General features: G+C 37.3%; 1 protein-coding gene across 3 annotated transcripts in view; it reads left to right on the plus strand.

Moving 5' to 3' along the window:
• The first annotated feature begins 813 nt into the window (after window positions 1–813).
• Window positions 814–17,857, plus strand: part of LOC115761252 (aminopeptidase N) — a 42,836-nt gene continuing 25,792 nt past the window's right edge. For 2 of the 3 annotated variants that reach the window (XM_030702962.1, XM_030702964.1), the window contains exons 1-2: window positions 814–965; window positions 14,686–15,373. In XM_030702962.1, the coding sequence (XP_030558822.1) occupies window positions 15,349–15,373 (25 nt within the window). In that variant the 5' untranslated portion in view covers window positions 814–965; window positions 14,686–15,348. Of the gene's footprint in view, window positions 966–14,685; window positions 15,374–16,916; window positions 16,953–17,857 lie in introns of all 3 variants that reach the window. The other variant, XM_030702963.1, reaches the window with a different exon arrangement.

Raw genomic sequence — 17,857 nt, forward strand, 5'->3', positions numbered from 1 at the left:
AATTCCCTGTAAAAAATTCTGCACACAGAATTTAAGAGCATTTCTTGAATACGTGAGTATTTTTTCAAATGAGCTTTGATAAATAAAATGTACAATTTATACACACTCTTTTAAGCAAATTGAGAGTCAATTTAAAAATAATTTTTGGTAAATTGAAAATATCGTGAAAAATGTGGAAAACCATGAAAAACAAAAAAATATCATTAAGGTTTAATAATTATACGTGGAATTAACTGATGTATTTATAGATATGGTTTTGTTAAAGCAAATTTCTTTTTTTATTTGATAAAACTATTGTGATTCTTAACATAATTAATTTAATTTTTAACATAATGAAACAAATGCAAGTTAAAATAAAATATTTTTAAAAATGCGGCAAAACCAGATTCGCAACAAGATATAGGTTTATTTTAATATAATATATATATAAAATAATATAATATAATATAATATAATATTTTATATTTTTTATTTATAATGAACTTGAAGATTATTTAAATTATATATACGTACCATTATATATATTATTATTAATTCAATTTATTTGCTTATTTTGTTGCTCTTGAATTATTGCATTGCATATTTGATAATTGCAAATTAATTGAACATGTGTGTTTGTGTGCGTACCTCTCTTATCAATCAGCTGCGATGCGTCGCGAATCGGCCAATGCTGCTGTTGCTGCCGGCCTCAGCTGCTGCCGGCGTCAGCTGCTGGCGCTGCTGCTGCTGCTGCTGCTGCTGCGCTGCTTCAGCGCTCTTCGCTCTCAGCGGGCAGCGTTTCGAAAAACAGTCTGTTCGCGCAACTGAAACGCGAAGGTTGTCGTCGTCGAGTGCGCGCACGTCTCTCGGTCTCACGGTTAGCCGCTGGCGAGTTCTCAGTTTCAAATAGAGAATATATTATAAAAGTTCTTCAGTTTTTTGGCCAACTAACTAACGTTTGTTTGGGGCCCGCCGACCAAGTCAAAGTACGCAAGCAGCAGCACATTTTTTACTACTATTATTATTATTATTGTTGTTGTTTTATTTGAGCTTGTTATCGCGGTGCGTGTGGGCGCGATATGCGAGTGGGCGTTTCAGATCGTTTAGTACAAAAAAAAAACGAGAATTTCAAAAACATTTTTTAGCCAAGTGAGTTTTGTCTGCAGGTTGTTGTGGTTATTGCTGTTGCTGCTGTTGTTGCTGTTCTTTCTGGCGGCAATTTGATTTTGATTCTAAATTTGATTTCTTTCATACGCTAAACAGGTAATAACAATAACAATAAAAACAGAAACTGAAAGCAAACGATAAAAACTCTGAAAACAAAAGTGTTTTAAATTAAATGCATGTAAGGCCAGGCAGCAGCAGCAAGAACAACAACTGCAACAACAACAACAACAGCAACAGCAGCAGCAGCTCCAACAACATTGAAATATGCTGTGTTTCAATCAATTTGCATTGCTTATTTTATTTAGTGTTTGTTGTAGTTGTTCTTGTTGTTGTTGTTGTTGTTATTGTTGCTGTTAATGTCTGGGCTCTAATCAAAATCCAAGCGCACGCAGCCACAGCCAGCCACAGTGAACTGTGGCTAAAGTGTAAACCGTGTTGTTGTTGCTGTTGTTTATTTCGTAAGCTGTATATTTTTCCGCCGTGTTGTTGTTTTGCTTGTAATGAAAATTAGTTTCATTTGAGGCATTTTAAAAAGCAATCGAACATTTCTGTTAAATCAAGTGGAATATTTATGTGTTTGTTCATTTCGTTACAACTAGGTGAGTTTGGCAATGCTATGGGGCATATTGAGGAGCAGCGCTTTTAAGTTGGTTTTCTGTGAGTGCTTTCCATATTGATTTTCACATGTGCGCAGTGTGCAGCAACCCGGCTAGCAGCAAATGTCCTTCGCTGGCTGCAACACGCCGGCACCGGGGGGCAGCTGCTGCTGCTGCTGCTGCAGCCACACCAAAAAAGCAAGCCCAAGGACGCAGCGAGCAGCAGTTGTTGTTGTTGTGGCTGCTGCTGCTGCTGCTGTCGCAGTGTGGCTTGAACTTTCAACCTGCCCGAACAGCTGTGGCAAGTTTAAGCTGGCAACATTTTGCGCCCTTGCATTGATTCGGCAACGCTTTACGTGCAGCTTTTGTTTTCCATTTCAATGGAAGCTCAAGTATTGTGTGTGTTTGTTGAGTGTTGTATGTGCCGGCTACCTTTTGTATAGACGTGTGGGTGTTCGCACCGGCACCCACTTGCAGCCCCAGCAGCTCGCTGCTCTCTCGCGGGACCACTTGTTAGTTGGCCGGCGCAGCGTGGGCTTTGGCCAATAGATACAGGGCGTATACGCAATTACATGCCGGCACACATGCTACATGCAACAAACGGCGCACTGTGATTACCTCAGCGGGGCAAGGCGTCTAAGTGGGTCGTCGTCGTTTGTCTTTGTCTCCACCTCTGCCACCGCCTGCTGTTCACATTATTCTAAAGCACTTTGCATTAATGCGCGCCTGAACGCCCGCAAATATGCTACAATTTATGCATGAGCCTTTTGTCAATAAATTGTAGCCAGCAAAAAGATATGTGGAGTACATAATTAACAATATGTCGTCGTAGTTGCGATACTCCAGTTGAAAAAATGTAATTAATAGGAATAAAATGATGTGGAATGTGTTTAGGATCTAAATATACAGAAATCATATAAGTTACATAAATAAATATACATAAAAGTTAAATATTCTGTAACAGATATTTTGTATTCTTACTTTTAAAAAAATACATAAAAAGTATATACACTTATCTGCCGTCAAATATCTGGAATATTGTGATTTTAGTATTTGGTAAGAACACAAAATAAATTATTAGCTATATCATAGTCAAAATATGATCTCTCTTATGATCTTGAGTAATCGTATACTTATAAGATACTCAACAACTACAAAGAAAGAGACATTAGAAAAAATTAATATTGTATGTTATGAGTATTTCAATCTCAACAATTAATGCATATTTGACTATAAATAAAATAAATATACATATAAATTAAATTGATAAATATTATATTCAAATAGTTTCATGCCTAAGCTATTCACTGAAGCGTTTCCAGGGTATCACGTAGTTTACATGATAATTAAATTGTCTTTTTTGCGCACTTTTCATTAATTAATCAAATGCCCAACCATGCGACAATCGACTATTTTTATAAATATTATGCAAGCCGCTTCCTACCCCTCCCTTCCCCCCTAAGCGAGAACCATTCAACACATAATTTAACAGTAGAGCGACTTTGTCGGGGGGGGGGCTGCTTATCAGATTTCAGGACAGGAACCAAAACATTTGCTCGATTGCAATTTGATAGAATTACACAGATAAGGGCAAACAGCGCATGCCACAAACTGTGATCGACGTAGGAGCATACCCTATTTATGCTAGCATAGAAATTCGCCAATGGGGCGTGGCATTGTATTATGCCAGCTCTTATCTGACTATTCTGATTTGGGCTCTGAGCTCATCGGCGGCTGCAATTTTAGCACAAAAAGGTAAAGGCAAAAAACGTATCGTGTTCCAGCTCATCGGGGGGTTGGGATATCAAACAATCGGGTTTCATTAGCCAACCCTCGCTGTATGTTTACCTACGAGACCTTTTGGGCAACCCCCTCCAATCCCATACGCTGCACATATCGATTCCACATTTAAGAGCAACTTTTGTTTTCGGCTTTTCTTGTAACCTCGTAGAAGGTCTTTTAATTTTGTAATGGAATGTGTAACGCTTGGCAGAAGAGGTCTCTGAGCCCATATAGTATATACATTCAACAGCCGAGTGGATATAGGCATGTATGTCTGATTATATCTATCCAAATTAGTCTCTCGGTTTTAAAGCTATCGTAATATCACTTTACTGCCATAGGAACGTTCAGTCAGAAGTTATGTTGTTCTCTTGTTCCTTTAAAAGGAAACTATCCTTTCAACATCAGAATATTATTTAATATATCAATACAAGAAAAATCAGTTGAAAAATGGTTTTTGTAAGGGCAACTTTTCTATTTTTTGGTGGATGTATCTCGACCAATCTGCACTTCTTCTCTCAGTCCTTTGTATACAAGGGTATTGATTCTTCGGTGTCTCGTGGCTAATTGTTTTCATTTTGTTTTGGGCCTTTGGAGCGTGTGCACAATTTATTTAAGTTTAATTGCGCGTTTCGGGCTCTTTATCAATTGTGTCTTTTGCTTGGTTTATCAATTGCTTTTGATTTTATTACCCTTTTTTATGACTTCACTTCTCCCTCTCTCGCTCTCCCTCTCTCAATAGATATATGTTTAGTTTTTCTACTTCCCTGCCCTTTTTAAGCATTTGCATAATTGCATTTACAATTTGGTACGGCATCGTATTTGTGCCACGCCCCCTTCAGAGCGTTTTATATTACCTGCCCCCCTACGAAGTGCCATTGATTGCAACGTTTTGTGGTTTCCCTTTTTTTGCGGTTTCACGACTTTGCCTTTTTTCATGCGGTGAAAGGGGGAGAAAGTATGTGGAATATCCTTTTACTGCCTGCCTGACTGGCATAATTGTAATTTTTCCATAAGAGAACACAAACGCGGGAAGCCATAGAAGAACAGACTGTGCCAATATTCAATATTTACTTAGGGTATTGAGCAGCTAATGTGGACTCTTGGGAAAAGTGCTTGCAAATACTAAAGATATCTTTATTAATTTTAAAATTGATTTTATTTAAGATACATGTATTTTTTTCAAATTTACAAGATATTATTGGCCGTTATTATAATTTATCTTATTTGTTATTAACGACACGAAGTCCCACACTTTCCTTTAAGATACAAACATTGTGTTTTCGATACATTTTAAGAAAAAATTTCATAAGCTAAGGCACCTACAAGCCCGGACCTTTGGAGTTCCGAAATTCCTCTGGATTTATTAATTTGATTATAGATTAAGAACTTGATTAAAGTCTTTATACTCAAATTCAAGAAATTGTTGAAAAGTTGTGTTCCAAAATGTTTTTAAAGACTCAATAAGCTACTTTGGAATCAGTTAATGCGGTCATATGATGGAATTATAACAAATCAGAAAGCGATACTATAGAATTGATTAACACCCTTACACATTTTAGATAAATTAATTTGTCGCCGAAATCTTGTCAGCGTACAGCTTAGATACATTAAGTTGAAGAAATATACATCTGTTTGAAGGTTATTTCATTTAAATGTTAAGAACTTAAACAAAGTTTACCCTTTCTACGACTACCCAGCTTTGTATTTGGAATCCCCGAGTTTGCTTAATACCCTCACGCACTTTAGGCCTATAAATTTAATTGCACAATTCGTGCAATTGTTGTTATTGCGCTCGGCCTTTATTATTATATCTATCTGTTTACAGTTGGCCGACGCCAGCAAAGAAGCAACAAAGTTGAGTCACTTGATAAGAAAATATGATAATAGGCGAGCGCTCTTTTGCATATGATATACGGTTTATGTGTGGCTACAACAGAAATAGATATAGGAATAGATATAGGAATAGGAATAGAAATAGAAATAGCGAAAAGCAAACAAATGAAATTTTTATGTGCATAGAAACTATTTCAAGTGCAATGTGAGGCAAAAGCAAACACAACACAACCCACATACACACACACAAACATTCACATACACACATATAACAGGCACATTAAAAGCTCCCCCTTAGCCACCCCTCTGCATTCATAACACTTTTGCAATATGTGGGGGGAACTGAGGCTTTTCTGTGTGTACGCTGAGGCGTTTGGTGAAATTGTTTTGAAACATTTGACATTCCGTAGTTTTCACCTCTTCATTTAATTAACTGAAAGTGGGCTGTAATCGAATAAGAGATACCCTGTATGGAGCTTAAAACTTAGCTGAAAATATTATGAGAGTTCACCTGGATTGAATGTGCATTGTTTGTTGAGGAATATAAAAAAATATTATCATTATTATCATTACCTACTTAAAATAATCTAGACTGAATTTAAAAGAAAATTTCTAACAATACTCAGGCACACTATACAGGAAATTGAGAAATACATTTTTAGAAATGTCAGTCTGGCTTGTTTGGTCTTGCTTTTTAGGAGATACGAAATATATAAAAAATTTTAAGAAGCATTATCACATACTTAAATATTATAAACTATTTTTCCAAAAACTGAATTCTAAGAAGAATCCCATTATAACACTTCATTATTAAAGAGTATTGAAGCTATAAAAAAAGGTAACAAAAATCCCCTATAAACACGTTATTATACAGAGTGTTGTAGTTATAAAGACATTACTCAGATCAGGTACAAAAGATATGTATCTCTGCTTGAGAATATATAAAGCTTCTTATAGCACACAATCATCTGATCTTTATGCTGATTAATTATTCGGGAAATTAAACTTGTGACTAACTGTGAGACAGATCAGATATAAATTTCTTGTTAGGGTATGTCAAGCTTTCAATACAAAGCAACTCTATATATTTATTTTTATTACATATTATTTTTGGGAAATGAGTATCAGATCTATATGTTATTCAGTGGTTGGCTACCTTCAAGGTTAGCCAAGTCGTAAAATTCTCTTATATAAAAAAAATACAATTTTGTTTGCCATTAAATAGAAAGCAAATATGTGCGACTGTTTGGTCTATAAATTGCTTTAATATATTATATAGAACACAATGCAATATTCTACAACGTCAGGTGATAAAAGCAAAAGCAAATCTATTAAGTGCTGTGTGTGTAGGTGTGTGTGTGTGTGTGTGTGTGCGTGTGTGTGTATAAATTGCACTGTTTATTTAAGTGAGGCGAGCAACAAATTCAATTAGCCAGCACCAGTTGGCGCATCCACAAAAATAGCATTGGAAAAAGGTGCCAAAATTCAAAAAAAAAAAATATAAAAACAAGAAAAAAACAACTTTCATTCAGATTCAAAAATCATGTGTCATGTGCTGCACATGATTGATAAGCCGCTGTCCGCTGATAAGACGAGGGCAACCCCGAAAGTTGTGCGAAGACATATTTAAATTTTCCCAATTGGGTAAAAGTCAACGATGCATTTGACAGATGACACAACATGGTGAATGTGGCAAATGCAAATGCAGGCCGCAAATGAAGATGAATGAGTGCGAGCCAAAAGTTGAATGTGCGTCATTAAATGAGTGAAATGAGTGAGCATATGAATATGAGTATGATTGTACATTTTTATGTGAATACCAACCAGCAGCTGGTGGAGGCAGCCTCAACTGTCAACGGCAGCAATGACAGCTACATTTGGCCGCTGTTAGCAACAGCAGCAACCACCTGCAGCACACGCACTCACACACACAACACACGCACTCACACACACACGGCGTAACTAATTTGACTTGACACATATAATATTTAAGTGACGCCCCCCACTCCCGCTCCCTGCCCCACTTGCACCGCTGGACACGCCTGCCTAAACCGGAGCGTAGCTGATGACGGCTCCCGCGCGCGTTCTGCTACTCTTCAGCTAAATAAACCATGAACCACCCCCAACCACCCCGCGCCCTTTCTAGCCATATCAACTTCATCAGCCGCTCGGCAGGTCAAAAGGGCAGCGGCAAATGACAAACATGCAATAGCGTTAAATTTTTATGCGTGTTTAGCAGCAAAGACAAAAAGAAGGCATGTGTTTATTTGGCACGCCGATGATTGAATACCCTTGCAGACATGTGACTTAGGGATTTAGGTCCAGATGTCTTGTAGAATGGGATAAGTCGTTCATGCAAAAACCCAATTTTCGAACTATACTTTAAATAAAGCTCCATCATATAGTTGTCTGATGCTAAAAAGATGTTGTTCCTATTACAGCCTTTCTATATTGTGATCCAAGCCGCAAGGCCTAACTTTTGCAAAGTTTACTGACGGTAGACAGGCATAGGGACATGCGGACATGGCTATATCGACTCGTCTGTTGAAACTGATCAAGAATATATAGACTTTATAGCGACTCCTTCTACTCCTTCAATGCGTTACACATTCCATTACAAAATTAGAATACCCTCTACATACCTAAAAGTATATGTATTACATATCTACAGTATATGAGAATTGCAGTTGATGGGAAGCAGGTGGTGGGTGGAGGCGTGGCGAGCCGTTGCAGTTGAAGGTGTAACCGCCAGTTGGTCACGCGATGCAAACGAAACTGAAATTATTTTTCTCTTTTACTAGAGATTATAGCGATATTTTCTGCCTATGGTGTTGGGCTGGGTGGTTGATAGCTCTGGCCATACCATATAAGGTATGCTGAATGCCTAAGTATACTACACGCTCTCAAGTCGGGGCACATATGACATCAACCTGCAGCGTTATCTCTTCCGGCAAAGCAATTTATTAGATTGTCCACTTTAAAAACTATATATATTTATGTACATGTAATTGCATGCACATAATTTTAAAGATTGTGTTTCTTATCAGCCAGATTCTTGAGATAAAAGTGATACTAATGTGGCCTAATATATATTACTCACTTAACAGAAATCTCATTATAAAAATATGTTAGTAATTGAAGCCTAAAAACGCAAGTTATATAAATAAAGAAAATTCTAGGCGGATTAAGAACAAATAATAGAGTAGTGTATTTTTATTATAAATGTAAAGTTAAATAAAATTGAAAAGCTTGCCTTTCTATATTAAATATATATAATATTATATACATGAAAACATGTCTGGAACTTTTTCGTTTCAAATGGAAAAAAATCAATTAAGCGCGGAAATTCTTTTTTAACTAAAAACTCAAGAATCAAAATCTAAAATTAAAAAAAAAGTTTGCGATAAACACAGTTTGTATGTGAAATAATAACCAATGACATAGAAAACAAAGCTTTGTCCTAAAAAAAACTTGCACATATAGAAATGAAATATGCTTCTATGTACCAAATGTAGTGGAAAAGGACTAAACAGATATTTATAATCGAGAATATTTAAATTTTTTTATGTAAATGGAGATGTCTTCCTCCAAATTTCTTAGTCTAAGTATAAGTTGATTCGAATCCCTTACCTTATTATGGGTACAAGGTATGAAAGGTATGTGGCATACATATACGACATCAAATGTTAACTAACCTTGAAATGATATCGCAGCCACCAAATTACGTCACCTGACCACGAAAATATAAACAGACAACCCACTGTTCCACTGTCCCACTGTAAAATTGTCCCAGCTATTGGCTGACAACAAACTGTCAAAAAACGGCTTTGAGCCTCGTTAATTGACTTGCCTGATTTCATAAAATTGGAACGCACGCGTCATTTGGCCAACCTTTGCGATAAAATAGCTCGCTGCGCTACATTGGTATATAAATATATATAGATTTTTGATATCAAAACAAATTTAGATGATTTAGCGCGCCTTTGATACTGCCAATGGCAAGTTGGGACGACTTGGTATAAGATCAGCCATAAAAATAGCAAAGCAGACAATCCGACAACTAAGAAATAGCAAGAGAAACGCAACAATTTCAAAGAATTCCGATTTCTTTCAAGCAGTTTAATAAATAAACCCAATTAAAAAAAAAATTTAGAAATATTTCATTAACAAATAAACTGAAAATGTGTGAAAATGTTGATATTACCTAAACGAATTCAACAAAACAAAAAGAACGCACAGTTAACCCAGGCTGAAGGTCGCATATTTTTTGGCAATTCGAGGAAAACTGCGAAAATGAGCACTTTATTTACCTAATTCGAATATTTCGCACGCAGCTGGTGTGCTATGAATAGGTGCTTAAAACAAAATGTGTTTTAATTTACGCAATTTTCAATTTGAATAACGTCTGAGGAAAGCCCAATGGTAATTTGGTCGTGAAGCTTGAATTCAGTTAGCAATTGCTTTGTCGGCTTCGGCTGCAATTTTCATCACGTCTTTAGGGCTTTATATTATTTTGCCTTACAAGGCGCCGCTGGCCGGAACTCAAATTGTTTATGTCTTTTGAGCTGTTTTATTATTTTCAAAGTATTCTAAACGTATTCGCCGGCAAAAGTGCGCTGAACTCGACGACTGAGTCACGAAATGCCAAATATATTAATTTTATTTTACTTTCATGAGCAAATATTAAGCATACGCCACGTGCAATGCCCACTTATTGTAGAACTCTTTTATGGCGAGTGTTAAAAGTTCAAATTATATATTTTTTGCTTGAATTTAAGTTTAGCTAGCTGCTATTCATACATTATTATGATTGATGTGTTTTTATTTTTTGGGCGACTACCTCAAGCACAGCGTCAGGTTCTTAAGGCTGACCCACTTTTTGTTATTTACTTTCAATAGATTTATGATTTTTGTTCTTTTTTTTTGCTTTCGGGAAAAATGAAGGCGAAAATAAAGCATGCTGTTTTATCTTGTTGCCGACTATACAATATATTATAATGCCGCTGCACAGTAGCTGTCCGCGGTGACAGCTAACGATGACGTCGTCGTCGTCGTCGACGACCAACAAGCGACATCAAAAACCAGAAAGAACAAAAAACTGGCGCTATTAATTTTGACTACGGCATATACACCTACTCCCCAAGCCCCTCTGCCCGCTCGATCGCTCGTCAGAATTCTATTGTTTTGTTTGGCCTGCTGAACTGGCACTCAATTGGGTTTTTGCGGCTGTGTGCCTAATGATCGGCGCTCAAGTTCGCATTGGCGTATACGTAATATACGTATACGTAATGACGCCCGAGTACGCTGCTGTGGCCAGTGTGAGACAGGTTGCAATTAAGTGGGCGTCGAGCGCAGTGACAAAATGATAATTACCAAGTGCAATAAAGTAAGATACATTATTAAATGTTTAAATGCTTGCTGCGAGGCTTTAGTAATAAATAAACATTTTAATTTGTAACTAAACACGAAATTCGCTTAAGCTAAAAATGTGTGTTTACGGCTTATCTGTGACTTCTTAACTTTTTGCAGAAGCTTAAGACTTCGACTAAACGACCTTAAAACCAGGCAAAGAATTTTAAGTGTGTGGCAAGAGTTCTGAGATTAAATTTGGTTGATGAGAAGGCAGCTAAATGCAAAATTATCAGTGACTCGGTTAAGGGTTTAAGGCAGTGCCGCGTGATTAGATTCAGTGCATAAACCTGGTCTTTAACAGCCTTCGACCCGAGTTTAAGTCCTCGCCATATACTTCCCAATATCTTGATGCAACATTGACAGTTTTTGAAAGTTTTGAAAGCTGTAACATTTAAATATTTTCAAAGCACTTTTTTTTTAATGGTTCAAGTCCTTGTTCGCCACAACCTACCCAATTTTATATTTAGATATTTTAACTTTTACAAAGCAAATGTATATATGTTCTAGCACTTACTTGAGGTTCCCTATCGTAACTGCATACGATCAGACAGCTTAAGTCTTTCCAGAAAAATATATTAAAAAGTTCCGCAAAAATCTCTCTTTTAGTTGTTTATTAAACTATTTTTTGGAGCTAAATATTTAGTGGTTCCGGCTTAAGATATCGGTGCACTTAGATCAAATTCCGTGTTTGAACCTTGATCTTTCATACTCACATTCAAATCTGTGCTAAGTGTATTCACACACTAAATTAAAATTTACTTCTGCTTCTGCCAAATTATTCACTTAGCCAAACTATTTGCAATTATTTCTTGTTTTGTCATTTGGTAGACAGGTTGACGTTAAAGCCCAAACCCTTGTCATGGTCAAAGCGACAATGTGACACTCTCAAGGCAGCGGGAATTAAACAGAAAGACAACGATGACAATTACATAATTACGCACTTGTGTTGGCAATTAACTCGATGCTCGTAAGAGACAATCAGACAGACAGTTAACCAGAGAGTTAGACAGCTGCATACCCCCTTTTCCTTGGCGGCAATTTGTGGTCTTGATTGATGGCACTGGGATTGAATTAGGCATAAAGCTGGCCCAAGAAGCGTAACGTCACGATTGTGAGTGTTTTAAATGTTTACGCTCATAAATAATGGAAAATATTGGAAAATATAAAAAAATGAAATATAACAATTGATCGAGCTGACGATTCTCTTAATTGTTTGCCAAACAAAAGGGCCGGGCACAGGGAGGGTAGCGATCCATAGGGGTTATTTTACAACGAAGGCCAGCCACAGATTTAACTCAATAAAGTTTCATTAAAAATGCATAATGCTGCGCTAATAGTTACAACAAACCAACCACAATAATAACAACAGAAATTAACCAAATATGATCATAAAATACAAATTAGAAGGCGTGGTCTGGTGTGCGGGTCACATGGGGTTCAACGATTATTAATCAAGTGCCGCCTTAATTATGCGACACAACTGTCCCATGTAATATCTAGTTATAGTCCAGGGGGCAATCCGAAGAGTGACGTCTGCCGGCGGCATTGCTCGGTCTGTGGCATCAATTAAATTTCGTTTCGCTTGCCGTCGATCAAATTAAGCAACTGCCCAAAAAAATTGAAAGTATTACGAGCTACGTTATAATACGCTGAATCTATAAAGAGTAGTTATGAAGGGTATAATGCTTATTTGGAAATGTATGTAACAGAAGGCAACGCAGAGTACATATGTTCTTGATCGAAATGAGGGGCTCAGTTAATCTACCCATACTCTTCTGCTCTTATGCTTCGATCTCAAAAGCAAAATGTGTTTGTAAGCATAACTCGAAAATAAGAGCTGGATACACAAAATATGATTTGTAGCTCCTTACATATTGGACACAGAACAAGAATATCTCACTTTTGCAGAACTCCCCCCAATTTTCCCAGAATTTAAAACGAAGTGCCTTACGCTTTGATATACACACACTATAGTATGCCATATATAAAAAGATCGTACTATAAACACTAAAGTTAATCAAGAATGCATTTCCCATGGATCGTATAGAAGAGGAAAATGAGAATGCTGGTAACGACAGCTCGGCGACGGCTTCAGTGTATACCCTAGTCGAGCACTCCCGATCATAACAGTCTTACTTGTTAGCATTCGACTTATGCTACGGTTTGGCTCTAAACGAATGTCAAGTATGAATCCATTGATGAGTGCCCGCTGGCTGTCAGCGCCGGCTATTTCATTTGATGGGCCTCTTTCGCAGCTCCAGACAATTGTCGCTCTCTCTGGTTCTTGTTCTTCTTCATTTTTATTACAATATCTATGTGTATGCATAAATTCGGCGCTTTTTGGTAAAGCAATTTCAAATTATTTGTTTTTTTTCTTTCTTTAACTCTGCGACTCGTTTCCGGCTTTCGTTTTTCCGGGCAGTTCCCCAAGAGTTTTGCGCGCGTGCGGTTCGGTTTCAGTTCCACTCCATCGATAAGGCCAGGCGGGCACTTAAGTATGATTTGTATTCTCAAGATATTAGCATAATTATGTGCTGTTATGGATTGCATATTTGGCATTGAACTTGCTGCTTGAAAACTAAACCGAAAACAAAACAAACAAAAACACAAACAAACGCAACGATTTCATTCGAGATTGTTTGCAGCTCAAATTAGTTTTCAATTTATGCGGTAAATATTGACAGAATGACATCAGCGGTTGTGTGCAAATAAGTTCAGCTATTTACTAATAGTTTAAAGTAGACAAACGAGAGCAACAACAATAACAGCAACTATGTGAGCTGGCGTGAAAATTCCAAGAAGTCAAGCAAGCGGCTAGCTTGAATTTGATTTCAGCTTGAATTGGTCTGATGTGCCATTAGGTTGGTCTGAATTAGGAAAGAAATTATAAAACGTTTCAGCTTATGTGAATGCTAGCTTCAGTGGTACCCGGCGTCGCCCGGCAGCGTGTTTTTCATCCTCAAATTTAAATACACAGGCTCTTCACCTTACATCGACCTTTGATAAAAAGCTAAATGTTGTTGCAAAAGTTCACACAACCACCAGTCAATTAATCAGTCAGTCAGTAAGTCAGTTACTCAATCCAGTAAGTCCATCAGTCAGTCAGTTAATCAATCAATCAATTGGTCACTCAATCAATCAGGCAGTAATTCAATCAGTTAGTCTATAAGTCAATCATTCAGTTAGTCTATCAATTAGTTACACGGTCCATCAATCAGTCAATTACTCAATCACTAAGTCAGTAAGTGAATCAGCCAGTCAGTTTGTCAATCAGTTAGTAAGTCAGTCCATCAGTCAATCAATTAAATATTAAGTCAATCAGTCGGTAGGTAAGTCAGCCAGTATGTTAGTCAGTCAGCCGGGCAGCTCGGTCAATCAGGCAATCAATCAATTAGTCAGTAAGGGAACAGTCTTATTTATACAGATAAAGCGCATTTAGCAACTTGTAGATACAATTTGAGATACGCTGACACCAGCCTGCCCCACATAGTTGTTCGCTCCATGTGGCTTTCAAGGGATTTCAGCTATGCATGCGGCATGTGGCAGCTTGTCTGACGTCGCTTCTCATTAAAAATGCAGCCGCATAATTCGCAAAGTCAGGCAAATGTCAAGGCGTCTTCTCTCTGTGCTTATCCAAAATTAGAACAGGCAATGGGCCATGGCATCTGCAGCAAGATACACACACAAACAAACAGATACGAATGAAATTTTGCAATGACAGCGCCTTGAAATCTGAGAGTTCATCTCGTCGTGCCCTGCCCTTTTGTGGTGCATGTGCATGTGTGTGTGTTTTTTTTTCTATTATTTTATTTTTTGGGCGACGGTTGGGTCAAGCCTGAGGTCAACATTTATCAACGGCCAATTTGATGTAGCATGTTTATTTATGTGCCACGTCTTCCCATTTACTTTGCAGGCAAACAGCAACATCAAGTATTAGAAAAGCCAAATCGCGCCACAGGCACATATGCAAATTCACAGGAAAAGCCGCACACACACAGACATCCAGACTAGCTGTTGGCCATAGAGGAGCTGCCGTAGATACAATTGCCAGATAAGTTCTACTCCCAGCACATTTCTGCACTCTGCACAGTGGGACGAAACTGTGTACGCCTGTTTGTTTACTGTGGCAACTGGAAACTGGAACTCGCACTCACCACTCGCCACTCGGACTCAAACGTGCCATAAAGATGCCAGGCATATAGCGCATATGCTTGCCACAGGCCAGGCCCATTTCCAAATATAAATACAAATATATCTAAGCGTAAAGTGCTGAGCCACAATATTATTATTATTATTATTTTTGGAGTGTGTGCAGCGCGTTGTGCAATCCCGCAAAATACATTCTAATAAAATAGCCAGACAGCAGAACTTGCCATAAGAAAGAATAAATAAAACATTCGAACGGGATCGAGCTGCAAGAGCCAGCCGAGGTGTCGAGTGCATCGCCCAGATACAGATACCCGACTCCTTTACTCTTCCTCCCAGCACGTGTGAGTCGACATAGACGTAGGTCGTGGCCAAGGTGTTCAAAGGCAAACGGAGCGGCAGCCGCAACGAGGTGTACACATTCGGCACCATGGAGGGCGGTTACGTAAACGAAGGTGAGTGCTCGTAAATCTCTCGATCTACCACTATATATAAATAAAGCCCACTGCAATCGATTCGGTGCTAAACTGCACATGCAATTGAATTTTAGCACTTGCCCAACTCGTACCATATTTGAAAGTCTATTATACATTAATTTATGTGCGCTTTATGGGGATTAATGAACCTCAATTTTTATAGCAAGTGCACTTTTCTATGAATCACAGTTGTAATAAAAATAATTTTTATGAGTTTGCACATTTATGGGTTCAACTATAATACTCAGCAAACGCCCAAGTTTTCTCGGTAGCTGATGTTTTTACTTTCACTAAATGTCTTAGTTATGTACAATAGCTGTACACTCAGAGAAAAATGACCTCAGTCTAGATTGCTTGCATAGAATTCATAATGTTGTACTATAACATTTCGTTCTTAAATGCTCTTAATTTAAGTATTTTCTTAATATGTTATTTTTTTCGGTTTTTATTATGTTCACTTTCTTGTTTTTTGAAAAAAGTTTGATTTGTTTTGAGTACAATATTCATCACCCTTGTTGAGCTTTTTCGTTATGAACTTTGTTCATTTAAGTACAAAACTCCTGATTTTTTTGTAATTTAGATTTCTGAATTGAAAATATGTTTTTGCAGTAAGAACTTCGAAACTTAGGAAAATGGTTTAAATACAAAATTCTTTATATTGCTTCACGTCTTTTCTATCTTGTAAGCTATAATATTATTTGAACATTTCGGTCAACAAAAATGTTCATGAGATAAGAATTTCTTGATAGTTATAAAATTATGACTATATTTTAAGTGTAAAATTCCTAATTTCGCACTGAGTTTTCTCAATTTCCTATTTTGAGTTCCTATAAATAGCTGAGCTGTGCATTTATGACGGCATTTTACACAATAGCAACACTTACTCATACCTGCTTTTGGCTTATTTATAGTCAAGCCCATACATCATTCAGACTCACAATCCAGTCGCCTTATTTCTCAATGGACTCTTGCATCATGCCTGCATATACGTTCATATAGCTTAGTATATATATTGGCATTCTAGCTGATTGTTAATTGCATATTTCTAGGCATTAGCTCACACTAGCTCGCACCTCTGTACCGCAGCACAGCTAAATTCATTCAAGAAATTATCGGAACAACAGATGTTTGCAGCTATTTTGACTTTGAAATATGTGAAAAAACTATGAAAATCGCATTTGCAGAAGATGTTGTTGTTTATTTTGCACAATGACACCGAATGCTGTTTTTATTTGAATTACAAATGCTAAATGCGAATTATTCAGGCTCAAAATTTGTCAGCGCAATGAGCCAATACATCAAGATATGCATGCATAGATTATATCTTTATATTTCTCTCTCTCTTTTATTTGTGTATTTTGGCAAACATTTCGGTTCCTAGAAATAGACAATTACGAGTCTGGTCTGTGTTTACCTGACCTGAGTCAGGCCAACATCATTATGTTGCCGGCTGAATAAATATATTTTATAATATTTATATTTATTTGTAATATTTATAAAAACACATGCGGCGCAACAACAGAGGATTCCGATGCCATAATTGGCGTGGAAAGTCCAGGTAACTAAATTGAAACATAACATTAAGTGCATATCCATTAATATGTAATATGTAGCGCCCAATTACCATGTGTGATATGTGATAAAAAGTGTTTGCGTTTGGGGCGGGTCATTAAACCAAGTGGCATCAATTTGTGGCAGACACTCAATTAACCATATGATATCGCCGCAGCTTCGATGAGAGAACGAAAAACGACTCGTTGATGTCGTCAACTGGTTTGCTATCGTTCACTTGCAAGCCGGTTATTAGATGGCCTCGCCCACTTTGACTGAGCCTCTTCTAGGGCATGAATGAACACATGCGCATGTGTATGATGATATGTATATATATGTGTATCAGATCCGTACACAGTGCAAAAAGTTGTACATTTAATGCATTCCTTATGGTGTTTAATCTAAAATATGATTCGAATGGAATCAAAGTTTACAACGCCTGCTTTTTGCCATAAACAGGGCTGCTTGGCAGGCTTACGTTTCGAATCAACTCCATGCCTTGAGGTACCTTTCATGATTCTGGTTTGCACACATCCAATTAGTCAGTCTAATGTCAATGCTATTGTTAGGCTTTGGGAATGGATTTACCTTAAACAATTTCTAATTATTGCTCAAACAAATTTGACTCGGTTTGGCTCTTCTATTATGCAATTGGTTTTGTTTAATATTATATATATATATTGCAAAATATATTGGAAAGCGACTTCAAATCGGTTGGGAAACATATTTAGTAATTTCTTCAAACTGTCTCAATTTTAATGCTCATGCTCTCTCTCGCTCTCTGTCTCACACTACTTTGTTAACTTAAGAGCTAATTTGGCGAAAAACTGACAGCGGTAAAAGTGAAATCCTTGGTTCGAACCTCAGTAGCATTTATATCAGATCAAAGCTCTTCAGACGTAGAGCTATAAA

This window comes from Drosophila novamexicana, unplaced genomic scaffold, assembly GCF_003285875.2.
Source record: "Drosophila novamexicana strain 15010-1031.04,08,12 unplaced genomic scaffold, DnovRS2.1 tig00000485-arrow-pilon, whole genome shotgun sequence".
NCBI classification, from domain to species: Eukaryota; Metazoa; Arthropoda; class Insecta; order Diptera; family Drosophilidae; genus Drosophila; species Drosophila novamexicana.